This window comes from Aythya fuligula, chromosome 5 (assembly GCF_009819795.1).
Source record: "Aythya fuligula isolate bAytFul2 chromosome 5, bAytFul2.pri, whole genome shotgun sequence".
Taxonomy (NCBI): Eukaryota; Metazoa; Chordata; class Aves; order Anseriformes; family Anatidae; genus Aythya; species Aythya fuligula.
This window is the reverse complement of record NC_045563.1, coordinates 21,469,283-21,494,726: the sequence shown is the minus strand read 5'-3', so window position 1 is coordinate 21,494,726 and position 25,444 is coordinate 21,469,283. Positions and strand designations below refer to the sequence as shown.

The 25,444-nt window shown below is 46.3% G+C and overlaps 2 protein-coding genes across 4 annotated transcripts in view; both read left to right on the top strand.

Moving 5' to 3' along the window:
* The window catches only part of CD81 (CD81 molecule), a 28,293-nt gene extending 17,484 nt beyond the window's left edge, over positions 1–10,809 (top strand). The window contains exons 3-8 of the mRNA XM_032188115.1: positions 3,358–3,455; positions 6,128–6,202; positions 8,716–8,823; positions 9,749–9,844; positions 10,193–10,282; positions 10,560–10,809. Coding sequence (XP_032044006.1) covers positions 3,358–3,455; positions 6,128–6,202; positions 8,716–8,823; positions 9,749–9,844; positions 10,193–10,282; positions 10,560–10,622 — 530 coding nt within the window. The 3' untranslated portion in view covers positions 10,623–10,809. The remainder of the gene's footprint in view (positions 1–3,357; positions 3,456–6,127; positions 6,203–8,715; positions 8,824–9,748; positions 9,845–10,192; positions 10,283–10,559) is intronic.
* A 9,213-nt stretch (positions 10,810–20,022) lies between these two features.
* On the top strand, positions 20,023–24,139 carry TSSC4 (tumor suppressing subtransferable candidate 4). 3 transcript variants are annotated; one of them, XM_032189184.1, is made up of 2 exons: positions 20,023–20,197; positions 22,108–24,139. In XM_032189184.1, the coding sequence occupies exon 2, from the start codon at positions 22,187–22,189 to the stop codon at positions 23,213–23,215; it is 1,029 nt and encodes a 342-aa protein (XP_032045075.1). In that variant the 5' UTR covers positions 20,023–20,197; positions 22,108–22,186; the 3' UTR covers positions 23,216–24,139. The 3 variants fall into 3 exon arrangements, with proteins under 3 accessions (XP_032045075.1, XP_032045076.1, XP_032045078.1); XM_032189185.1 differs by lacking the exon at positions 20,023–20,197 and adding an exon at positions 20,905–21,047; XM_032189187.1 differs by lacking the exon at positions 20,023–20,197 and adding an exon at positions 20,905–21,061.
* Positions 24,140–25,444: the final 1,305 nt, after the last annotated feature.

The window sequence follows — 25,444 nt, the reverse complement described above, 5'->3', positions numbered from 1 at the left end:
AGCAAGGACGTGTCAGGTTGCTTTCTGGGAAAGGGCCTGGTTGTACCGGGCTTTCTGTCAGAGAGTGGTCCCACTGCCTGGTGACTCCCTCCATCCAGGCTGGAGGGAGAGACGGGGCACCGGCCCTTGTCCTTCAAGGGGAGGGATGGGTGTGGGAAAACACTCGTGGCCCGAAGCATGTGTTTGGGTGTTTTGGTTGCATTTGTTGTTGTTGTTGTTTTTTCCCATGCAGCATGAAAATGTTCATTGTACAACACTGTTATTTGTGTATTTTGTGCTTGGTTTTGAATAAGCCCCAGAGCAGAGTCCCACTGCATTGCCTCCTCATAGCATCTGTTTGTCAGTGAGAAAAGGGGGCGCCATAAGGGCCATTTATTTGTGCCCCACACTGAAACTGGCCTTCATCCCAGAAACCAGACACATCCTCTGGGTGCTGGTCAGGAAGCAGTGTGTGGGACATGGGGCTGGTGGTCCGGTAGTTGTCCATCATGACCTTTAAATGAAGCACTGGAAGGAGCTGGTGTCTCGTATGCCCATGGGTGTGCACTGGCCGTTGGGTTCCCTGCAGCATCTCAGGCTCCAGCTGTGCTGCATCTGTCTGAAGCCAGGGTGGGCAGCACCAGTGGTGGCTGAGGTGACGTGTCCCCTTGCCCACGGCCCAGCTTTGTCTGCTCTGTGCTGACCTCATGGGAGGAGAATTCAGAAGCCGCTGCACTCAGGAATGAGCAAAATTGATTTTGCCAGAGACTTGTGATGAAGACTCTTCCATGGAGCCACCCAGGGCTGTAAGATGGAAAAGGTTGATGCCGTTTGGGTTGGAAACCTAAAGCCTCAACATCGCTTGCACAAGTTGAAGGGGTGAAGGCAGTAGCATATTGCAGTGATAGTAAGCCAGCTTTTTTTTTTTTTCTTTATTTCTGAGAGACCACTGATCACACATTGTTCTTCTCGAAACAGCACTTTCGTTGCTTCTGAAAACCTCCATCAGGCACTCTCGTGCTTGGCAGGTGTCCAGCAGCCGGCCTTCACTTCCCAGGATGCATTAATGCCTTCCCATCACCCCCAGCCCCTGCGGGGCACACTTGTCCCATGTGCACCCTAGCCTGCTGCCCACTTGGGAGAAAACTGCTTTGTTCCACCTCAGGCAGGTGGAACCCCACAGCTTTAGCTGCTGGCCTGGCCTTTCCAAAAAACTCTCCCTGGGGGTTTGTCTTGCTCATTTTTCCCTCTCCTCATGCCTTCAAGCAAGGAGCTGTTGTCCCATCCCTGCTTGGTCAGCTTCAGGCAAGGCCCCCCGCCTGTTGGCTGGGTTTTGTTGATGCCAGATGCCACCAAAGACCCCTTGATAAGCATCAGGAGGTGCCACTCATGCCTTTTTCCCCTTTTGCTCGCAGTAAGCAGCAGCTCGCTGTGAGGATGTCAGTGTCACCGGCAGTGAGCGCCGTCAGGTTTTGTGAAGAGGGACATCCTGCTGGGTCAGCTCACCCCATTGTGCTGTGCTTCCCTTGCATCTGGCTTCCTCCCTCCTGCCTCCCACTAAATATAGCCAGGGGCATTGTGCAAGCGCTGGGCTCTGTCCCGCTCTGTCCCCTCGCCTGGGACAGAAGGGTCCTGGCAGTCAAGTTGTGCTGGTGGTGCTTCCCTTGCCAAGTGGGGTGGCTTTTGTTTTAAAAAGGGAAGGCTTGGGAGATGAAGTTGACCTTTCCTGAGCTTGCAATATCCATTAAGGAGAGTTAAACATGTCGGGGTTATTATCGTGTATCGGGTTTTTAGAGGAAGGTTTAGCTCTGCTCTCACAGAATTTGGTTGTGTCATGCGTGCCCTTTAAACTTTACACATAAATTATCAGATGATTGCTTAAAAGCTACAAAGATAAGAAAAACCTTGGGCACCATGGGCACATAAAAAGCAGTTTTGATCTTGTTTGTACTTTAGTTCTGATCCTAAGAGCTGACTGGCTGATTAATAACTATAAACATGTTTAGACTCCTAGCAAAATAAAACACTTCATTGAAGGGATGTCTCTCTCAAGCACTGGGAAGATTTGCTATATTGCTGTTAGCTTTGAGATGCTTATACATTCATAAGCATAAATATAAAATACCTTCTTATTCAGATTGTTTTTTTTTTCTCACTTTGGATTAAAAATGACTGAGGTCTTGCCTGATGTTGAAGTATTTCTTTGATTATTTTTTGCACACGTCAAGCCACTTTGTTACAGAAAGTGGAATTCACTTACAAAATAGTAGACCCACAATACTTGAGAATGTTAGTTAACTAAAAATACCCGAAATGTACAAGATACATGAGGAGAAAGCTGTGTTTTTTGGAAAAGGAGACAGTGTTACCGAGCTGGTAGCATTGCTTGGCTGGGGAAGGAAAGCGTGGCTCTGTACCTCAGCTAAGTGCTTGGTTCCTGAGTGAAAATGGACTTTAGTTCCTCTGCTTTCTCACTCTCCCTGCCTGGTTTCCAAGCCTTGAGCTAGTTGGGAAGCAACTTGACTGTGCAAATTTAATAAGTTGAAATAAAAAAAAATCTCTGTGGAAGAACCTTTGACAAACAAAGGCTAGATTATATTAACTGGGATGCTTAAGCAGCACTTTTCCCTTAGTTTTGTGGCTTGTCTGTCTCTGAAACATTAGCAGGATAAATATTTGTCTGATGTTTAATCTAAACAAGCCATATGCCTTATTGTTTGTTTAAAAAGATATGTTAACTAATCATTTTTTATCTCCTCTGCTTAAATATTTAAAATAGAGTGTCATGGGAACTCCAATAATGCAGCTTTCAGGACACTGTAATGCCTTTGTCTTCCTTGCTACACCCTCTTCCTATCATTGATCGCGCTCTGTGTGTTTCCTGTGATTTTGGGGGTGGCTGCTTTTTCAAGTTTCAGTATTACTACCTTCAAGCGCTTTGAGGCCCAACTGGTCTAAGTTGTGTGATTTGCATTGGTGCCGGACCAGCCATGAGGTCTTGGCTAGCACAGAGGGAACTCCTGTGGGCAAATTCACCCCAAATGAGCTTACTGATGCTGATAATGTTTATTTTAATGGGAGGAACAATAACAGTGGCCTGAAATAGGGTCTGAACTCGGGTAGCTGTGGACCACTTCCACCAGCCCATCTCGGTTCACACCTGAGGACCCCATTGTCAGCAGAAGAGTAGCAGAGCAGAAAGCAGGGTGAGACACGGTGGCTTTTTCTGCTGCTGCCACGTCAGCCACCTCTGTTGCTCTCAGGACTTAATTATGCACACCTGTAATTAGCTATGGAGCCAGCATGCCTGGTCCAGTGGTGGGATGCATCTTCAGGAGGCTCTGCAGTAACGTCTTTGCCTCTCACTCTTCCTTGCAGGAATCTACATCCTGATTGCAGTCGGTGCTGTCATGATGTTCGTGGGCTTCCTGGGATGCTACGGCGCTATCCAGGAGTCTCAGTGCCTTCTGGGAACGGTAAGGGGCTCAGCACCATGAGGGCATGCGGCCACTGAACCACCTTTTTCTTACCTAACATCCCCTACAGCTTCCCCTTTTGTTCTTGGGTTTGGGGCCACCTGTGGGGAGTTCAACGTTTGTATGAAGTCATCTAATATTTTTACCTGTTAGGGCTAGGAAACAGCAAAGATTTCCCACAATATCTTAGTGAGGGTGTCGAGGTAAATCTTGGGAAAACCATTACTGAAGCACTACAGGCATCCTTGATGGCAGGCAGCAGCTTGGGATTCCTGGCGTGGGATGAGCTTAATTGCACAAGCTGCAGGCACACCAAAAGCCTTGGCCTTGGGGGTGAGGGAGACCCAGTTATTTGTAGCAAGTTCTTGCACGTGGTTCGGGTTTAAACCAGATGCCAGGCTCCATAACCATCACCAGGCTCTGCCAGCCTCAGGGAGAAGCTGGCTGTAAGTGGCCCCGTTCATGAGCCACCACGTGGGTGTCCTCGTTCTGCAGCCCTTGGGATAACCCTGTTTCAGGGCTTTCTGTGATATCTGTGATATTTTTTTTTTTTTTTAATTTGATTTTTCCTCTCCTCCCTCCCATAGCAGAATTGTATGCAGAAGAAGAGAGTGCTGGCACGTACATACCTGCTCTTGGGCTGTTATTGAGGCATGTCAGAGCTTTTGGCACATTGTGCTTGAGAAGGCAAGAAATTGCACAAAAAAAAATAATAAATTGAAGGGATTAAAAAAATACATAAAATTTGGAGGGACTTTCCAACACTTGGCTTCATTGAGCTGGAAGACTGTGATCCGGTGACCTGTGGGTGTGGACTCAATTGGGACGGAGGGAACTGAAGCTTCTTGCTCTGCAGATTGCCTCACCTCTGGTTCCTTCTTTTTCTACATTGGCAAGAAGGAGGGGGGCTCTCGTCAGCTTTAGTAAAGCACTTTGGAACATCGTTGGGTGAGAGCTGTGGCAAGAGTTTGCAGGCATTACCATTGCTGCCGGGAATAAAAGGAGTCTGTGTGCAAATCTGACAGTGGTAGTTGTAGCAAGGTCTGACAGCTTTGGATTGTTGTTTTTCTTTTTTTTGGCATGAGCTATTACAGACCCTGAATTACCCCTCGTTCCCTCTTGAAGTTGGAAAGAGGATTAAGAGGGCAGATGGTGATGGTACAAGGTACCTGCAGCTCGGCAGGGGAACCGGCTGCTTTGGCTGCAGTTAGCAGCTCTAGCTGCTGCGTGCTGCCCGTCTTTGCTCACACCTTGGCTTGCCAAGGGGAGGCTGGAGGTGCCTCCTGATGATGCTTTCTGCTGGCTAAGGCTCCCTCCGGGCTCCAAGGACATTTCTAGGCAGCATCCTTAGGGTGCTCCCCAGGAGTGACCAGGAACACCTCCATGCACCTGCCCAAGAACAGCTCCGTGTTTCCATGGTGTAAAGCTGCATCTTCAGCGTTTTACAGCTAGCTTGCAGAAGCTTACCTGCACTTACCTGCAGAAAGCTGGATCTCCAAATCTGAGGTGAACAAGCCAACCCTCACTAGAGGGTAACCACTGCAAGAGTGAGCCCTAGTGCTTAACCAGAGAATTACAGTGGCCTTGTGCTTGTGGTTTAGGGTGATGTGGGTCCCAGTCTACCATGGGAGTTCCTGGGAAACCAGTGACAGATAAGTGTTTAAATAGGAGTTGGTTGTTCTAGGGCAAAGAAGTTTGAAGTCCTTTCCTGCAGGTAGGTCAGAGGTCCTGTTCCTGTTGTGCAGATATCCCTTTGCTTTTCTTGAGAGTAAGGCTGGCTTATAGCATCATTCTGGAAACTCCTGTTTGCCCTGTTGTGGAAGAAAAGGTCCTGAATGTGTCTGAAAAAGGCACTACCCAGAATGTGGGGCTGTTTCCCACCTCATACTGTGATTTTATGCCATCTCCTGGCTACTTTCACCTCTTTTACTTATTTCCATGGGGCTTTTCTTAGGAAGAAGCCACTGAGTGTGATGTGGTTGCAGAGGTAATGTGGGCTGTGTGGAATGTACCTGCCTGTGTCTTTCTACTTGGCTATGATGTATGGTCTCTACAGCATCCCATGTCCAGTCTATTGGACCTCCCATCACGTTACTGGGATATGAACAGAAAGATGGAGGAAGGCTTGGAGTGGTGGCAGGGAGAAGGAGGAGTGTTGGGGTTGTGCTAACAGGGTGAGGCTGTGGGAAAACATCACTGCTAGTATTTATGCAAAAAACTGCAGTAGCCTTGCAGGGCGGAGAATGCCAAGAGAACTGGCCATAAATCATACCCTGCAGCTCCTCAGCAGCCAAAATGTGCTTTTAACCCTGTGCTGGCAACTCCTTGTCCTGGGAGCATCTGTGGCAGAGCAGGAAGCTAGGCTGGATATTCCTGCAGCCATATCAGGAGGGGCAATTTGTCTGGTGGTGTGCAACGCATCCTCATGCCTGCAGGTCCCTGTGTGGAAGAGGGCTCTGATTGTCCCTTCTTGGCTGTACCAGTAGGAAGTTTGGGCACAGGGTGGCATGTGATGAGTTGTAGGAAAATGTGCTTGAGCAACGTGTGTGTGTGAGAGACCTTGCTCTGATCTCCCCCATCAGAAGTGCTGCTCCGCACCCCTACCTACCTTATCACTTCTTTTTCCTGTAGCCAAGTGTACTAAGCATCCCTCTCACAATTTGTCTCCACAGTTCTTCACTTGCCTGGTGATCCTGTTTGCGTGTGAAGTTGCGGCTGGAATTTGGGGATTTGTCAACAAAGACCAAGTAAGGCGACCCTAAAACTTGTGGTGTGGGGCTGGGAGGCTGGGGTGGGAGCACAGTGGGATCCTTCTGCTCTTACAGTCCCAGACTGAGTCCCAGGAGCTGGGGTTTGCTACGTGACCTGGGCAGGTCACTTAACTACTCTTGGCTCGGCTGCTAACCTTTAAATGTGAGCACTTGATGGGAATGGCTGCCCCATGCGGTATGTGGTGCGATGTCTGGGATAAAAATAACCCCATCTGGCTCAGGTCTCCTCCTTGCTGCCAGCCGCAGCAGGAGTGGATTTATGTGTGAAGTCGAGGAGGAAAAGCCACCTGCACGCCTGAGGTGCCAAGGAGCAAAGCACAGACCTGGCCGTATGGGAAGGAGGTGTCACTGAGTACACGGGCTGAAACCGGCAGCTTTGCACCTCTCTTCCCGCTGCCTTCCCTACGTTCGCTCTCACATTTGCAAGGTTTGGTCCAAAAACCACCAAGCTGTCTGTGTGTGGGAACCAGGGCCATCCTGCGGCAAGCAGTGGGCTGGGTGTCCACCACTTGGTCAGTGCAAGTTTGGGGAGAGAAGGGGATTTACTTCTGCTCACAGCTATGTTAGGCTTGGTGGTGAAGCAGCAAATGTGTTTACAATGAAATGTAAGGCAGCTGTGGAAGTAGGTGGTGGCCAGCTCAGCTTTCACTTGCATTTAGGACACAGATGACCAGCTCGGCTGTGAATGGAAACACCCTTGTAGTGATTCACAGGAGAGCATGACTTCACCAGCATAAACTCTTCCGTGGCTAACTGTATTACTATGCAAGCAGGGTGCTGTTCCCTAGCAACTTCGGCGAGCTAATTAACCTTTGCAGATGTTAGTTTGTGAATCCTGAGGAGCCCAAGATGTGCGATTGAAATGACAGAAAAACGAAGGCTGGGTAAGGAGGGAGCCTGTGGCTGTTGCTCTCCGTGCCAGGGAGAAGGCACCTGGATAAAGGTATAAAGAGCATAAAGCAGAGAAGTGTAGGATTCGCCAATGTGAAAGGAATGACCTCAGCCACCTAAAATTAATTTTGCACTTCGAAATGAATGGTAGCAATCAGTTGGCTCTGTCTGCATTTTCAGCTGTGATGAATGGGCTGTTTGTACATCACTGCTAGCAAGGCAAGCGGCTTGCTACTCCCCCAGCATGGTTGAGGGCATCTCATGAGCACCAGGGGCTGGGAGCGAAGTGCTGGGTGCTCCCAGCCACACTGTGTCACTCTCAGGGGACACCCAGTGGATAAGGTGGGAAGCCCCCTTGGGTTTACAGCCCTGGCCAATAGTCTGGGGGGACAGTCATCTCCCAATGGAGCAGGCAAAGGATTTTGTTTCACAAAATTGCAGGCACTCTTTCCGTGATCCCGCCTTGTCAGAGCTGCTTTAGATACAGAGTGAAAGGCGAGAAGTACTTTTGTTTTTGTTTTTGTGTTTTTTTTCCCCTTTACCAGAATCAAATGGTTTGTTCACAGGGTATTGCCCTCCAAAGCAAACTTTTTTGAGCATGGAGAAATGCTGGGATAATTGATTGAAATCATGCTCCTTTTTGCTGCAGTCTCGTTTTTCGTGTGCTAATCCAGTGTGCACTGCCAAGAGCAGATGTTCTGGAAAGCGCTTTCCATTTCATACTTGTTCATATTTTTCCTTTGCTTCTTTCACATGTCCTCCTTTCATCTCCCTCCGAAATTATTGGAAAGTGTTAAAGGAGAAGCCACAGGGTCAGTTTCTCTGAAAATTAGTTTTTTTGTTTGTTTGTTTTTGTTTTTGTTTTTTTTTCATTGGTTGTTGCTTTTGTTTTTTTTTCACCATGGAGCGTCGACTCCCTGTGGGTGTCTGTGGTCTACCAGGCCAGGTGGCAGAGCTGGGGTATGGATGTGACTTCTCATTTACAGGATGGAGGTGTCCTGCTCCATGTAGAGACCCAGCAGGACTTTGCCACCCATCCAAGAGCATCAAAACCTCCAGCTGCAAATGAGCCACGTAACTAGGCTTTAGTGTGTAGTCTCTCCCAGATTATTCCTGTCCCCTCTTAGCCAGACAGGTTGAGGTGCCCATATCTACTGATATCCACCCTTTGCTTGTTTGGTTTCCATGCCTTTGGTAGTTAAGAACAAGCCGTTTCTGAGTTCCTGGCAGTGTTAACAATCCACACAGCTTGAAGACTATCTCAGAGCTTGTGGTTCAACCTCTGTGGCTTGGCTGTCTTTGCATGCTACAGAGAGCTCGCAGAGCACTGAAACAAATTTGGGTGGAACCTGCTGGCTGGTGAATGAGGTTCTTAATGTTTGCTTTTTGAAAGATGCTGTGGCTGGAGGGACTTGAGCCCCGTGAAAGACAAGCCTTTCTCCACTCACCTGGGTGAATTAGCAGCGTCTGAACCTGTTTAAAACTTCTTGTTTACCTGCAAGTGCCGTTTGAGGGAACCGTCCCTGTTCAGGCACATCCGCTGGATGGGTTTCCTTATGCTCCCCTGGCTGAAAGAGACTTTTTGCGGTCTTTCCTAGATAGCCAAAGATGTGAAGCAGTTCTACGACCAAGCGTTCCAGCAGGCGCTCATGGCAGATTCAGACGGGAGCAACGCGAAGGCCGTAGTGAAGACCTTTCACGAAACGGTGAGAATGTCAGAGGTCTTGCTGCATGCTCAGGTTGGGCCACACATGCTCAGCCCAAGCTGGTGAATGGGGTCTGCAGTGCCTCGAATTGCACGTGGTTAACTTCTGCATGGGGTTTGTCGGGGTGTTAACTTCTGTATGGGGTGAGCGGTGAGGAGCGGCTGCCACTGTGTTTCAGATGCTCCTCACCAGAGAGGAAGAGGAATTAAGTTGTCCTGGGGTGGGAAGTGAAGGCAGTGCTGAATACGTAATGCTTAGGAGTGAACTGAGTGCTGAGTTTTTGCTGCTTGTCTTCTGAGCACTGTGCCAAAATTCTCCTTGACATAGGAATTTTGTGCAGCCAGAGGAAATGAGAATGTGGGAGGAAGGAGAAGGAAGCGGGGTCAGGAAAATGAATAGGAAAATCAAGGTCTAAAGCATATAATGCTTCATTTAGGTCTTAGCCTGCTAGAGGTAGCTCTTCTTAGGGGTCAGGTAAAAGAGTTCCACCCTCTTAAATATTTTGTCCTTAGCACTGTGCTAGGAAGTCTGGGCTGAGCTCTAATGAAGTTGTTTTCGATCCACCTTAGCACTCCGGATTAAGTAAAACTCAGTGGAAGACAAATGCTGCTCTGAGGAATAATTAGAGATCTCTGCTCAGCAGGAGGCAAATCTCTGGAGGGAGTCGTGTTCATTCTCCTCCAGGATACCAGGCCTGATGTGTCTGGGATCAGTGCTGGAAGCAGCTGCATTGCATGTAAAGAAAAAAAATGAAATTAGAAAATTGTTTCTTCCTCCTCCCCTTCTTTTTCCCCATCCAAGGTGCCTCTTTAGTTTTAGGTGGCTTTTGGAAGTGTTTAATGGCAGGGAGAGCATTGCAAGAGAGCATGTGCTGTCTGCTAACCTCTTGGTTTGTTGTTGTTGGTTTTTTTTTTCCTCTTTGTAGCTGGAATGCTGTGGTCCTGATACTACAATAGGAGCAATCTCTGCGCTGTGGAGAGAGGACCTCTGCCCGAAGGGCTTCCAGAAAATCTTGGTTCAGGTAGGCTTGGCTGCTCTTCCCCTGGCACATCTTCTGTGAGGGAGCTTGGCTGCCAGGGAACTTTGGGGATTTATTCAGGATTTGGATACCAGGCAGAGATTTCATTTATCTGGGGATAAAGGTAGAGGGCTGTCAGAGGTTTGTGTCAATGCTCCCCTTGCTGTTCCTGCTTGAGGGGCTTACAGAGGGCTGATGTCCAGTGGGAATTCCTAGAGCCAAGGCATGGCATGAGCCTGGAAGCATGAGTAGGACCTGGGGGAAAGCAGGAACCTTGGACCTGCCTTTTTGTATGCCCAAGGGGGTGTGGGAGGAAAGCAGGTCTGTGACCACAGTGTTTCTCTGCTTCAGAACTCGAGCTGCCACAAAAAGATTGACGAGCTCTTCTCCGGGAAGCTGTACCTGATCGGTATTGCAGCCATCGTGGTCGCCGTGATCATGGTAAGCATTGCAGCAGGAAGGAAATTTGCTATCCAGGACTTACTGGTATCGGTGATCTTAGGTCAAAATGGCCTGATCCCTGAAAAAAAAAAAAAAAAAAATAGCAGCAATTGTGTATCATCTCTGCTTTTATCTCTGGCATGAGAGTGTTTATGTGGAGAGGAGGCTGGGGGAAGACCGGAGGCTGTGAGGTTGTCCTAATCCCTAGCTTGAAGGGGGGGGAGCTCCCACGTCTTACAGGTCAGCACCTCACCAGTGGCCTTGTGTCTCCTGACAGATCTTCGAAATGATCCTGAGCATGGTGCTGTGCTGTGGCATAAGGAACAGCTCCGTCTACTGAGACGTGAGAGCCGGTGAGGGGAAGGGGGGAGCAGGGCGGACGGCGCTGGAGGGGACCCCAAGTGCCACCAAGTGACCAGGAGACATTTCAACAAAAGACAAAGAAACCTATGTATATAAATACTTCCAATATTACCATACAGTACTTATCATTTTTCTTTTGAAGTACTTTTTTTTTTTTTTTTTTTTTTTTTAATAAATAAAACTTTCCCATATCCTTGTGGCTGAGTTAGTTACACATCAGTTTTGTGTGATAGGGAAAGCTGCTGTAGCAGGAGATCCAGTCCTTCCTCCCCTTTCCCCACCCCAAAAAAATCAGAAATATTGTTGGTGGAGGATGTACAGAGGGGAAGGCTGCAGCCTGTTCTCAGAAATCTTTGCATTTGTTTTTACTCTTTTTCAGCACGGACTGTTTTTTGTTTTTTTTTAATATACATATATATATTATTATATATATATATATATAATTTGATGATGAAGCAGGATTTCTTGATGAAGCAAGATCTCTTTTCCCACCATCACCCTGATTCCCTGGCTTTTCCAAGCCTGGGAGAGAGAAGAGGAAGCAGCCCTAATCGTCTTGGTGTGATGTTTCCCAGGGGAGATAGAGGTGGATTGCTCCTATCAGACCTGTTTGCAACACTAGATAAACTCGTAACAGAAGTCACAATTTTTTGCATTCTCTGAAGAGTGCGGATGTTTTGCGCTTTTTTTTTTTTTTTTTTTTTCCCCTGGGGGTTATAACTTTATAAATTGGCTCATTTCCAAATATTCATGACATTAAGGGTCAGTTGCTGGGGGTGTGAATTTTAGTCACAATTTTTCAAACACAATCACCTGAAAGCTAAGTCACTTTTTTTTTTTTTTTTTTTTTTTTTTTAACTTTGTTAAATGTTTCTTTATAGACATAATATTTTGGGAGAGACTAGTGTTGTACAAAGTTCCCAATGTTAAGCTGATGCCTAGATACAAGTGATATTAGGGAAAGAAAAAAAAAGAAAAAAGATGAAGAAAAGTCCTTAACCTTAACAGTCCTACATTTACATATTGCAGGATGACTTTGGGGGGATTTCCAGCTGTATACGTACATATTTAAATTTCATCTTTACATCACTCTCCTATTCAGTGAAATTTTCCTTGCTTATAGCATATCGTCACACACTGTAATATTGCTGGGAAAATTTTGTAACTTGATTTTGAAAACGAAATAATTACTTATTTCTTAAGACTTTCCATTTCCAGTTACAATAACAGCAGGAGATGAGCTTATCAAAGCAAGGGAATTCAGGATTTAAGATTGCACCAGTTAAAACACTTTTTTGTGCCCTGGTAAGCTTTGATTGCCAATTATGCGTGCGTGGCCTCTGTTGTATGCCACTCTGTTACTGTGTACACAGAGGGGAAGAGTGACCCAGGATCTGTGTAATAAAAATCAGAGTGTCTCTAAAAAGATGATCTATGTGTATAGTTCTATAGATATATATTTTTAAGCAAAGCCTTTTCCTTAGCTGTAGGGGCATTTGAGCTGGAAATGCTAGCATCTCTCAGCTCTTTGCCACGTTGAAGCAGGGGAGGAGAGGAGTTAAAAACCCACGATCACCTTCCTCACTTCAGGAATATTTCCGTTTCTTAAAGCATTTCACTTTCCCCCTCACCTTCAAGTTGCAATTAAGAGCTCCAAATCAGACAGGGAGAGAGACCCGGAACTATTATGAACTAGCACCTTGTCCATGGCATGTGGGTGCCATGGCCCCTGCCAAACGGGGACAGGAGATTCCTGCACTGAGGCGAGCTGATCTGTGCAGAGGCTTTTCTCCCCTTCCACTCACCCCTTTCCTGTCCCTACCTTTTAGTATATAGGGCCTTCTGAGAAGTCTATATAGGGGTATATATATGAAATTGTGCTAGGTAAGAGGAGGAAGTGCTTCAACAGATCTTTGGTTTGAGTGGGTTGGAGAAAAAAATCAGCCTTAGAAACAGCCTTAAAAGCAACACTGCCCTGAATGTCCACTTTGTGCACATGGAGAATGAGACTTGGTTTTGCAATAGGTAATCCCTTCCCCTGCTCCCCAGCGTAGCTCCTTCAGGTCATCTACTCTGTTACGTGGCTATATGTATATGCATCAACCAAGCATGTGTGTTTACATATATGTGCATCAGAATTGTTAGCATACAGAATGGATGTGTAACTTGCCGCCTTTTTTGTTGACTGTTGATAAATGTGTATAAATATGCCATTAAGCATTTCAATTCTGTTTTCTTTCCTTATACCATATTTTTGATATTGTTCAGTATTCAGTTGATGCTGCGTAAGTAGCTGAAGCTCTGTTTGAAGACGGACTGGGTCCTCCCTGCAGAGAACTCAGTGCAGGTTGGGCACGTCCTTGGATGTTGTAGCTTTGGGGGTCTGCGTTGTCCTGTGCAGGATCAACTGGGAGAAAAGTGGTGCTTGAAGAGGGAGCCAGGGCTGTGGGAGGAAGAAGAACAGGGTGTTTGCTCAGACCATGTGCCACGCTGGCTGCCATTTGCTCTTTGGCTCCTTTCAGAGGAGAGCGCCCTGTGCCACCTCCTGTCTATGTGGATGCAGGAACTGGAGCTGGACAGGAGGGAAGTGACCAGGGCTGGGAATGTCCTGGGGAGATCTGAAGGAGTTCTGCAGGGACAGTAATGCTTGCTGTGGAATTCAGCTGAGGGTCCCCATGTTTGACTGCATAGTCAATCCCAAACAGATGATAGATGAAATTGAGGGCTGTAAATACAAACCTTCCCTCTCTGAGGAAGCATATTTCTGGAGCAAGTGGCAGCTGAGAAAAATGGCTGCAAGCCTGAGCAGGGAGGAGAGAGGCAGGTGGGGAGAAGCAGAGTGAGCTATCCAGGTCTAAGTTCAAAGACCACATGGAAAGGTCAAACAGAGCCACTGACAGCTTAACTGAATGCTTGGGATTTTTTCATACTGTGGAGCATGCCACAAAGCAGTGTGTTGAACTTCTTTCTGCCTTTTTTTTTTTTTTTTTTAAGAAACAAAACAAAAATCGATTTAATAAACATTTCTCATCGTGTGCATAGTGTGATGAACCGCTGCAATTTTACAACCAGTTAACCTTGACACCAGGATGCTTTGTGAACCAGGCTTCAGCAGCATGGGTTTTTCCAGCCTTGGCGAGGGGGGTGGCAGGCTGGGGATGCATCCAGAATGGTGCTGAGGGACAGCAGAGAGGTTGCTTGCCAGCAGCGGTGGCTGCTGCAATTGTGCCCCCCTCAATGGAAGGGGGCACAGCTGTGGGGGAGCTAATGCGTATTGCAAAATGGGGTGACTGTGTTGAAATTCAGGGGAGGGGCTGTGGTGGCAGTATTGGGCATGCCCATGGGGCTTTTAAAGTGACCGAAAATAGCCCAAAATGCCCTCAACTGCCATCCAGCCAGGGGCTGGGCTGTTTTTGTGGCTGGTCTGGTAAGGCCACCGCTGCTGCTGCCGCCTGCCCCTCTGCACCATCAGGGGAGAGCCCTGCTGAGAGTGAGGGAGTAGGCCGAGTGCTGTGATCCCACACCCGCCTTTCCTTCTTGCTGTGTCTTGGACTTCTCGCTGCGTTTGAAGCATGGCTGTCCCCAATGGCCCCTGGCCATTGCCTGTGCAGAGAGGGAGGGAGAGCAATGTTCAGCTGCCATGAAGGAAGGCAAGCCCTGCTCCCTGCTCCTGGCGGCTGTGCCTGTGCTACGAGATCATCCCCATCTGTTGTTCTTTCACTTGTTTACCTGAATGTTAATGGAGTCGGACATAATGACTTCTGGAAAGAAAGAAAAAAAAGATTTAAAAACAATAATAATAAAAAAAGAAACAAAGCAAAACCTTCCCTTGTAAGTCGATTTTTAATGATGTGTTGTCAGATCTTGTTTCTTTCCATCGCGTACAGATTTCTGACGTGTCTTCCAAGGGAGCAGGGTTTTCTCGCTCTTGTGTCAAAGCAGAATTCGGGCTGCTTTAGGGAATGCAGTCCTTAGCTGACCTTCTAGGTGGTTTCCCATGAATATGATGCTTTGTGCTTCATGCCTTAGAACGTTTGGATTGTGGAGCTGTGTTGTTGCTCCAGATGGGTATGAAATTATTCTTACCTCTTCAGAGCTAAGATTAAGCTGATGTGAGTCACTGTCAGACTCAGGATAGTGTTCAACAGTAAGAAAAGCAATAGTGGAAACAAACTGGCAAAGCACAGCACATATTTGGCATCCAGGCTGTGTGCCTTGGGACATCAGCCTGGAAGCATAGCTAGAATCTTAAACCTTCCCCAGCTAAATGCTGTACCTTGTTTGCACCTCAGGTTTGACTATTAACACTCATGCTCAGAGCCAGATGAGTTGTATGTGCTGGTGGTGCTGAGATGCTGAGAGGGAAATGGGCAAACCAGGCCCTTTTAAGGTGCTGTTAAGTGAAGACACAGGTTGTGAGTGGAGAACAGCAGTCCTGCGTAGGAGCATGTGAGGCTGCACAGATAAACCACTGCTAGGGGAAAGGGTGGGTGGAAAGCCTGCTGCCCAGTTGTTCTCATATTACACCAACAGTCATGGCTTAGGCTTTTTTTGGAAAAATGTTTCTTGTCCAGAGGATTGAAGGACTTAGGGACAAGGGCTGACTGAAGGGCCAAGAACTTCAGCTTCCTAGGAATACTACCGTGGATTTTATTTTTATTTTTTCAAACAAGAATTTATGCAAATTAAAAAAAATTAAAGTGTGAATTTTTCTAAGCTATACCAATTTGGGCTTTTTCCTGTGGAATTCTTCTCTTTCACCCATCTCCCCTAGGTGTTTAGAAAAAAAAAAAAAATCTAGAGTATTTCTCATGGGAGATTTTAGAAGTGTTTCTGCTTTGGCCAGCTCTATTTCCTAAGCCTATTCTGGGCTGTTTGTGTTATAAGTAGCAATGTGCCTAATTGTTTCCTACTAAGACAACTGGGACTAACAGCAAAGGTATAAATTGCCGATGTCCATTCTGTACTTAGATGTTGTCTAAGCTCTAACTATGTTTTGCTATACTCCCACAGGGGAGAAAAAAAAAAAAAAAAAAAAAAAAAAAAAAAAAAAAAATGGGAGAGCTGTTTACAGCAGAGGTTGCTGCAGGGGAAAGCACCCTCCCTGTTCTCCAGCTGCCAGCTCCACTTGCCTGGCTCAGTGATGAAGGATGTGCTAGTTGTTGTGCTCAGATTCCTGCTCTGAACCACAGTTGCCTTTGCTGCGTATCTGTAGGTGCTGAAGGGGAGAGGTGAACATAATTAATTACGTGACTAGTGCTTGATTAAGTGATAAGCACAGGCTAGAATCCCCAAATCCTGTATATACTGAACCAAAGTAAAGGTTCAGTGTTAATTTGTGTATTTTTTTGTCTGACCGCTCCTCGGTTTCAGCCTGGAGATCATTGTGCTATCCTGCATAGGGCATGAGCTCAGCAGGATGGTGGATGTATAAAGATGCACTCTTGGTGCAAACATTTCAGCCAACCTCTGGCAGCTTGTCTGACGCAAGCAGCCCGATGCTTTCCTTTCAGAGAGTCCAGGGAACTGAAGCAAAAAGAAAACACCATCCAGCTAATAAAAACGCATTTCACTTTTCACACTTGCAAATACAACAAAGTGGGCACGTAACTTTGCAACCAGGCATGCAAAGGTGGATTGCTTGGCGTTTCTCCACTGGCTTTACATTAACCAGCTCAAGTGCCAGCGGTTGCAAGTAACATTTCTAATTAGAGTTTAATCACACTTTTTTTTTTTTTTCCTTTTTTTGTGTGTGTTTCTTGGCCTGTTTCACTAGTGCATTCCCTCATGTTCAAACACAGCTTTGCTAAGCTCTGAAAAGATGTTGGTGTTAGGCCAAGTGAGACTGTTCATGTACAACACCCTGCCTGCAGGCTGCAAGTCAACTGGTAAGAATCCTTCCAGCAAGGTTTAGTGGGGTTAAATGCAAAGCCCTGTGTCAGCTACAATGCAGTGTCAGTTAATGAGTTCCTACAGGCCATGTTCTAACAGAAGGTCTGAGGAGTTTTAGAGTTTTAAGAGTTTTTTTCCAAAAGGTTTACTTCAAGGCCCTCAGCTGCTACAAATGACCTCTTTCAGCTCTTCTGCTGGTAGCATCAGGCATGCTGTGGCAAATGATAGAAAAAAGACTCAAGATTTAGGAGAAGGGCTTTTTAGTAAAAATATTCTGTAGCTAAATCAAAATGAACAGTGGCTCCCAACTGCATTTTTTTTTTTTTATTTGAAATAATTGCAGAAAGCATTAACTTTGCAGGACTTCACTTCCCGCTCATGCATGTAGTGTCTCTAGCAGAAAAGAGTTGCAAATCTCCCTACAGGTAGGCAATAACTTTGTTATTGTGAAGAATCAGGTTGATACAGACCTTCATGACCTGCCCTCATTAAGAAAACTCCTTCCACAGGAATTGGTTTTATGTAATCTTAGGGGGAATAAAGCATCAACATGGGTAGAGAGCACTGGACTAAATCCAAACTGCCTGCAGGTGGGCCAGGACCAAAGGAAAGTGCAAGGTAAAAGAGGTAAGCAAAGTTATATGAAAGAGAGAAGCAGTCTCAAGCACTCACTCCACCGCATTTTGAGGCTATTTATAGGCTTCCCTTCCCTCTGCTTTTACCCATTCTGGCATGGTGCAACTGCATTCTCCTGGCAGAGTGGTGTTCACTACCCTGCTTTTGATTTTTGCCTACAGGAAAATGCTCCTTTCCTTCCCCACTTCCCCTCAGGAACTCCAGCATCAGCTGAGCACGGCCACACCAGACTTCCACTCTCATTCTGCGTGCATGTGATGGAGAAAATGCATCTGATTACTCTGTCTGGCCTGTGGTGCCTGCTGGGGAATCACCTGCCAGTTTCCTACAGCCCCAAGGAGAGGGGCAGGCAGTCTCTGCCAGACACCCACCCCAGTCTCTATGCACAGAAGCAGCAGAAGCCTTTAGTGCAGGGGCTGGGGCCAGAGCCTGCCAGTGAGCAGCAGAAACAGTTACCAGATAGAGGCCAATGACAGATTTATTTGCAAGACAGGAGCATGAGGCTCCCAGCACTGGGGCTGAAAATGGTTTGCATTTTCACACACAGCTCCCCCACAGGGGGATGCGCTGGCTTCCTGCAGCGGCATGGGGCCATCTCTGCAGAGGAGTCCACGCACTGGATGGTGTGGTTGCTTGGATGATGGCCCATGCTGCTGCTCAGATCTCCATCCCAGCCTCCCCACCCCTCTTCAAGCCACCTTAGTTCACACTGGCAAGGGCGAAACGCTTTACCATCTGTTCATCTTCAGAGTCTGACTCATTATTTTTATTTCAGCTGTCGCCAAGCAATAGCGAAAATCCCAACACACCAGCATAACCACCGGTGCAAACTGTCTTGTTCTCAGTCAGCAGAGAAAAAAGCAGCTCATCCCTGGCTCTTTGCAGTGTCTGATACTCATCTTCTGCAAAGACAGGAAGGAGAAAAAGGGTACAGACAGCTTCTGAAGTAACCTTGGCCATCAACAGTATCCTGGCCAAAAAAAAAAAAAAAGAAAAAAGAGAAAAGAAAAATAAAAAATCCATGTCATATATTGCTTGTCTCCACCCTTACAAAAACAGGGCATGACACCACTTACTGCACATCTTTTTCTTGCCTATTCCTCATTACACTCAGAGTCTTGCTGTTGGTGCACCCCGACACCCCAGACTACATTACACAGAAGTGGTAGCCTTCATCCATGGTTTATGCTTGGCTTTCCTGTCCAACGCCTTCCTGTGCCTGCTTAGTGCCCTCCTCGTATCTGTTCCTGCTCACCTGCCAGAGGACTCTGTTTTCCTCTTATCTTCCCTCCAGCCAGGAACCTATTTGTCCCTCTGTGCCTATACTATGTATGTATATACATTTAAGGAAAGGCTCACCAAATGGGGAAACACCTCTAGAGCTGCTGTTTTAAAACAACAGTACAGCTCCAGGCAGACACAAGACATTTTGTGCTAACCTTGCTATTGCTGCCAAATGTATTCCAAAAGGCAGCCTACATTTCATAAATTACTGTAGTTAGCAGCACTCCAGAAGGCAAAAGTACATATTTTAAATTTGACAATGCAAATGAAGTGGCTGCAGTTTATATTATGGATGACTCACAGTGAGGCCCCTCTTAAAGGGATTTGGCGAGCTTGTCTCAGACACAGACACAGCATCACCTTTAGCACATCTATCTGCAAACAAACTGGAGATGCAACAAGGTACAGATAACATGGAGGGGGACAGCAACATCAGGTGAGGTGAAGTTGCACAATCATATATATATATATATATATATATATATATTTTTTTTTTTTTTTTTCTTCTGCAAAATGATGGCACAGATGAGGGGCTTTGTTTATTGCAAATCAAAACTTTGCATGTTGGTCTCTCAGAGCGGGGTGAGAGGCTCCAGAAGCTCATCCCCTCTGCAGTCATTATTTAATTCAGGCATTAATTTAATTCCATTTAATGATGAAGTCCCAGGGACATGCAATCTAGAATGAGACTGGGGCCCAGGGAACGGGTGGGGATGAGGCCGGCAAGCCGCTGCCGCACAGCTTAGGGTAAACAAGCTAAGTATTAAAGCCACTTGGGAAGTATATTTCCACTGTAAAAGTAAACTTCTAGCTGAACGAAGAGGAAAAAAATCAGGCAGTGCTGGGGCCAACACCAATAAAACATTTTCAGACAGAATTCCACTTCTCGACGCACACACAAAAAAATGTTTTCTGGGACAGAAAATGGAAACTTGTTTCTGGCTGAGCACTGGTTCTACGCCCCTAGTGACTTGGGGTTTTCTGGTTAGAAAATACAAATAATAATAAAAAAAAAATAAAGCCTGCACTTCCTCTGAAATCCACACAGTTGCCAAGCCCTAGTGTTCTGATGAGGAAAAAAGGCTCTGTTTGATGTGCTTTTTCCACACTTTGTCGCGGCAGCCCCCGGGCCATGCGGCAGGGCGGAGGGGCCAGAGCCGCCATTTCGCAGCCCCCGCGGCCACGGGGCAGGGGGATGCCCCACGGCCAGCCCCGTGCGGCGCCAGCGGATCCCCATTTCCTCACAGACTACAAAATGGCGGGCGGCGCCCGGCGCGGTGCACCCTGGGAGCTGTAGTTCTGCCGTGCCGCGGCGCCGGCGGAGCGAGCCGGGGAAGTTTTTCCTCACAAAATGTCGCCCCAGCCAGGACAACACGGCAGACTACAACTCCCAGGAGGCAAAAGGAGCGAGAAGGGAAGCTCCCGCCCGCTTCCCGCCGCTTTGCCTGCTGGGATTTGTAGTCTGGGCTCCGCGGGCTGCCGCGCTGCAGCGGCTCGAAAGGACTCAATGTCCCAGCGCGCCCCGCGCCAGGGCCGGGGCCGCGGCTTGGAGGAGAGGGCTCGGCGCTGTGAGGAGGAGGAGGAGGAGGAGGCGGCGGCGGGTGTGTGGCGCTGTGGGTGCGGCGAGCTTCCAGCCCCCCGCAGCCAGGCCGGGATGGCGGAGCCCGGCCGGGAGCTTGGCGGGCAGGGAGCCGCCGTCCTGCCCGAGCCGTGCTGCCGTGGCACCGCCGCAGCGAGCCTGTGAGTGCAGGGTGTGCGCGCTGCTCGCCTCGCGGGGTGCCGGCCCGAGGGAGGGGGCTGCCCCTGGAGCCGGCCGTGTTCGCCACTCACACTTCTTAACGCCGCCTTGGGGTCCTGGCTGCTTATTCTGCCTGATTCAAAACCAAATGGGAGGATGAAGGGATTTCAGGTGGCTCTTCCGCGTGTAGGGGTTACGCTGAGGGACGTGTGCCCAAAAGCAGCCGTTGGTCCCTTCAGTCCCTCTGGCAGAGACAGGCAGGCCTCGCACAGACCACAGCACTCGGGCGCTCAAATTTTTTAGGCCTTTCTCCATGTTTTAACGCTTCGTGCCAGTCCATCCCTGACTGCAAATGTGGCCTTTCCTTGAAGACATCCCCGTGGTGTACCTCGTAACTTTTCCTGCAGTATTTATTGCCTGCAATGCGTGACTAGCAGTTTGGTATTTTCTCAGCTTTATCTAACACAGCTCATTTACTGATTGTTTGCTGCACCTATAAATTCCAGTTTTATTTTTTTAAAGCCTCTCTTGCTCAATAGAAGAAGGCTTGGCAACATGCACGTGGAGCCTGAGTAAATAGAGCACTGCCTGCCTTATTAGGTTGTGTTGCTCTTTTGCCAAAATCCAGGAATATTTGCACGCTTTTCTGCTAGCTTGAGTTTGTGTCGGATTTGGAACTTGGTTCTGCAGCTTTGGATGATTCAGGGAGAAGGAATTATTCTCAAAACTCATTTTAAAGCTACATTTCCAGAATCTTGATGGAAATGTTTGTTTTCTAGGATGGAAGTGCTGAGATCTTTGGTGGCTTTAACTGACCCTCAGGAGGGGAAGCTGGCCCAGTCTCAAGAGAAAGTGAGTGACCCTAGGTCTGTTTACTGCATCGTTCGAGAAGAACCTTTAATTATGCAGCTCAGCTTAATCTAATAATGTATGAGAACTATTTCCATAATTCGCATTTCTTGGAGATGAACCGAGGTGTGTGTTTGCCAGCTCTGTTTCTCATTGCTTAGCAATTGGTGGTGTGATTTTCGGCCTTCCTGGTTCTTCAGGGTTTCCTTTGAGCAGGTGGCAGAGTGATTTAGCCTGTACTGGAACTCAGGCTACAGATCTTGGTGTCTTTTTATTGACTGAACAGCCAACTCTTGCTGACCCTATGTTACACTGTCCCCTTGTTTCCAGTGTGCTAGTGCAAGCATGGCATCTGCAATTAGTTTTCTTAATCCGGTGGGATTCATTTCTCAAACTAGTTTACCATGTGATTGCAGGAATCTAGTAATAACATGAGAGCTTAAAGCCAAAGAGGGAGCAGAGCTTGTACTTTGTTGAAAGCCATCGCGAAACTGTAGCAATGGGTTTAAACTGACAGCTGTAGTGACGCTCTGCAGGCTTCTCTGCCACGGACCTCAGTCAGCAGTAGCGCTGTTCATAATAAGCAGGACATGATGATTACTGGGGCAAGAGGTAAACTGGCAATAAAGGATTGCAGTGGCTAAAAGAAAATGTAAGAGATTAGGAGGTGTTTCTGTGGATTTATGCAGAATGATAAATGCCGGGTATGATTTAGAGAGGTCACTTTCGTCCAATGGAGGATGTGTGAGACTGTTACGGGGTTATCAGATTTGCTCTTTATGTACATCTCTTAGTAACTGGTCCTGCTGTAACCTTTAATGAAATATGGTGTGCAATGCTGTTCTTGCTTACTTTGTATTCTTGTACCTACTCTTGTGTAACTTTATATTAAGGTACTTCATTCCATAAATAGTGTTTTTATTTCAAGCAAAACTGCTTAGGAATTCCTGAAGTACAGTTGCTTGCGATATTGTAAAAACAATTATTTTGTACTGCCTAGAATGATAGTCATACATATGATTCTCATTTCACAGTTGAGTTTTCATGCTCCTTTGTATTCTAGGCATTAAAGTCGCTGGGCGTTTGGCAGACCATATTTGCAGACATTCCATCAGAGCCCTCAGTGGAGCGATAGCCCCAAGATGGGAGATCAAGATGCCGGTGAACCCTTCCTGGGCATAGTGGCTGGGGCCACTGACTACGAAGGAGCTCTGCCCTCTGACACAGTGTCGCTCAGCGATTCAGATTCCGATGATTTGGGGCTAGATGAAGCAGAAGTCAATACAGTATCTCCAGAAGAGCCACCTGTAGAGGATGGGGATTATGGATCAGAGGACGCCCCTGACCCTTCAGACAGCAGTCACAGATCTCCTGTCCAGCCATTCCATCTGAGGGGCATGAGTTCTACGTTCTCTCTCCGCAGCCAGAGCATTTTTGATTGCCTGGAAGAGGCGGCCAAATTGTCTGTGCCCTCAATGTCTGAAGATAATGTTGTTGACGGGAGGTTTAAACGTCCTTTACCTCCAACTACTGTGTCAAGTAATGTGGTTCCAGAAAACCCTGGAAAGTCAGCTAGACCAGTGCAGGCTCCCAAAATCTCTCCAGCGGTGCCTGACTACGTGGCACACCCAGAGCGCTGGACCAAATACAGTCTAGATGGAGTTTCAGAGTCTAGTGACAAGACTAACAGGACAGTGGCTATGGAATTTCTAAAGGGTCTGAAGAAAAGAGGAGAGGAACAAAGCTCAGCTACCCAAGATAGTTATACCCCATACTTCAATCAGGATCCCTCCAGCTGTGGAGCTGGGAGGATTGTATTCACCAAACCAGCAAAAAGGGGTGTTGATGGACTAGAAAAGAAAGTAGCAGCAGGGGAGGGAGATAAGAAACACACAAAACCAGATCTGAAAGGAAAATCTCTGAAGACTGATTTGAGGGACGACGATAAGGTTGAGCTGGGGCACTTAGATGGTGGAAGTAGAAAGGCAGCAGAGGAGGAGGGGTGCCTGATGGTGGGGAACCTGAAGACAGAAGGTAAGCTTAGTGCAAGGTTTAGTGGTGCAGCTGAAGAACCTTTGGTAGAAAAAGTTGGATTCCATTGCAGTAAGAAGAGGAATAGGAAAAATTTCCGACCCAAAGTAGATGATGAAGGGGAGGAGGAAGAGTCCTGAATGATGGAACAAATTGGAAACATCCAAGAAGTTGTATCATCTTTGGATATGCTTGTTGTTTTTTCTTCCCTACCCATGTATATATAAGATATATCTTTTTGTTTGGGTCAGGGACCCATGTTACGGTGTTTTGTCTAACAGTTTGTATTATAGCCACCCAGGACATTTTATATTGTTAGAAATTAAGCTATCAAAAGTGTGTTACAGACTTTTTTTTAGTGAGAAGTCTGTGGGCACAGGATCATTGCACCCTAGCAGAAACAGCAGTGTGCTTTATTTGCTTGAGCAGCTCCCTGGGGTTTGCTCTGGAGCTGAAGTTATCATGAAAGAACTGTTAGCTAAAACGCTGCAAGGCATCTTAGTTACCCCCAAGATTTCAAGCTGTTCCCAAATCCTGTAGAATCCTGGAACAAAGGTCATGTAGAGGTCTTTAAACAACAAAAATAAAACCCAGTCTTCCACTAGATTTGATTTCTCCCAGTCTATGCTGTAGAGGGAAACTTTTTAGAAAATATACCCATCATTGCTATTGAGAGTGAAAGCACAACGTGCCCACTTGTGAGTTTGGAGGCCCAGGTGACAATTGGCAAACCAAATATTTTTAAGGTGGTCTTAATATTTAATTGCATTGGTACATTGAAAACAACAACAAAAAACCTGCCATGTCTCCTGCAGACAGGTACAGCTTAGAAACATCCCAGTGAAGACACGCTTTGGACAGCTTCAGTTGTTAGTTAGGCAACATCTTTTCCTCTTAGTGGTATGATGTGGTGTGATGATTTTTGGCCTGTATATCTGTTTATTTTTTCCAGGTGGCACTGGTTCCACACTTCTTTGTGTGGATTTGATGGGAATTGGGTATTTGTATCAGAACTGGATACTTTTTTATTCTTTGGTATTCAATAAATTTTTGGTTGTAGCTTGGCTTCTGCATCTCTTTGAAACATACTGATACTAGTGAAAATGGGGGAGTTCTAACAAATACTGTGTTTATCTGAGAATTGTTTAGAAAATCTAGAATCTACAAAGTTACTCTAAACTTAATGTTCCATAAACTTTTCCTCATCTTCTTAAATTTTAGATTCTAAAGCTCAGTTTTTCAACAATTTGGTGATTTTAGAGTATAGAGAGAATCACCTGATAGAATGAATCAGATCATAATGTCAAGTGTAGTAGTTTTTCATATATAATGTTAATAAGTGGATAGTTTTTTTTTGTTTGTTTGTTTGTTTTCCTGTAAATAAGGCTGAAAGATTAAATGCTTTGAAAGGCTTTATTATTTGAAACTAATTCAGTTCACTTTGGACTGACTTTTGCAAGCATTCTAAGTTAACTAGCCCCAATGTTAATATTTATAACTGTAGTGAAAGATGACTACTTCAGAATATGTGATTTTTTTTTTCTTGCTAGACTGCGCTTGTTCAGACTCCAAAGGATGGTTGAGGAGACTTCTTCCCCTTGGGTGGGATGTCAGCACCTTGCCAGTAACTGGTAGGCCTGAATCCTCTGGGGGTTATGTTTGAATAGAGGCATTATTTATTAGCAGAAGTAGAAAATGTAAAATGAGTAGCGTGCCATCTTTTGCAATTCACTTCTTAATTTTAAAAGATGGTATTTGATCATGAGACTCCAATTCGATGCATGTTAATTAATGGTTCATTGTTAAATAAGTCAGATATTCCAGTGCACGTGAATGGGACATAACAAAAATTCCAAACAGACAGAAACTGGTTTCCAGTGGATGATGAATGTACCGGTCACAATAAAAACAGTAGCAGGGAAGCTGCTGTGAAGAGTATGGTGTGCTGCATGTTGTACAATGAGCATTATTTCCTAACAAAAAATGTAGCACTGTACACACCCACTGGTTTTGTAACTTCTCATTTGCCTAGGGTGATGAGCGTTTAGTATAGTACCAAAATTGCATCACTGTTAATGTTACCACTAAGGTCTGGGGCACAGCTGAATAAGCTGGATAAATTTCTATTTTATGAAGACAACAATTAATTTCCACCATGCGTCTTTGTAAATAGAAAGGCATTTTGATCAGATTTGAGATTTTTTTCTCACCTCTGTATTGAGATACCTGGCAGTAGAGAGAGTTTCCATGCATTTATTTATGTTGTATAAGAGCTGTGTTACAATAGGTATGGGGAAATGAAGTTCAGCTGAAGCTTATCACTGCAGCTGAAGCTTATGACCACAGCCTATTACTTCCCCCTTCCAACA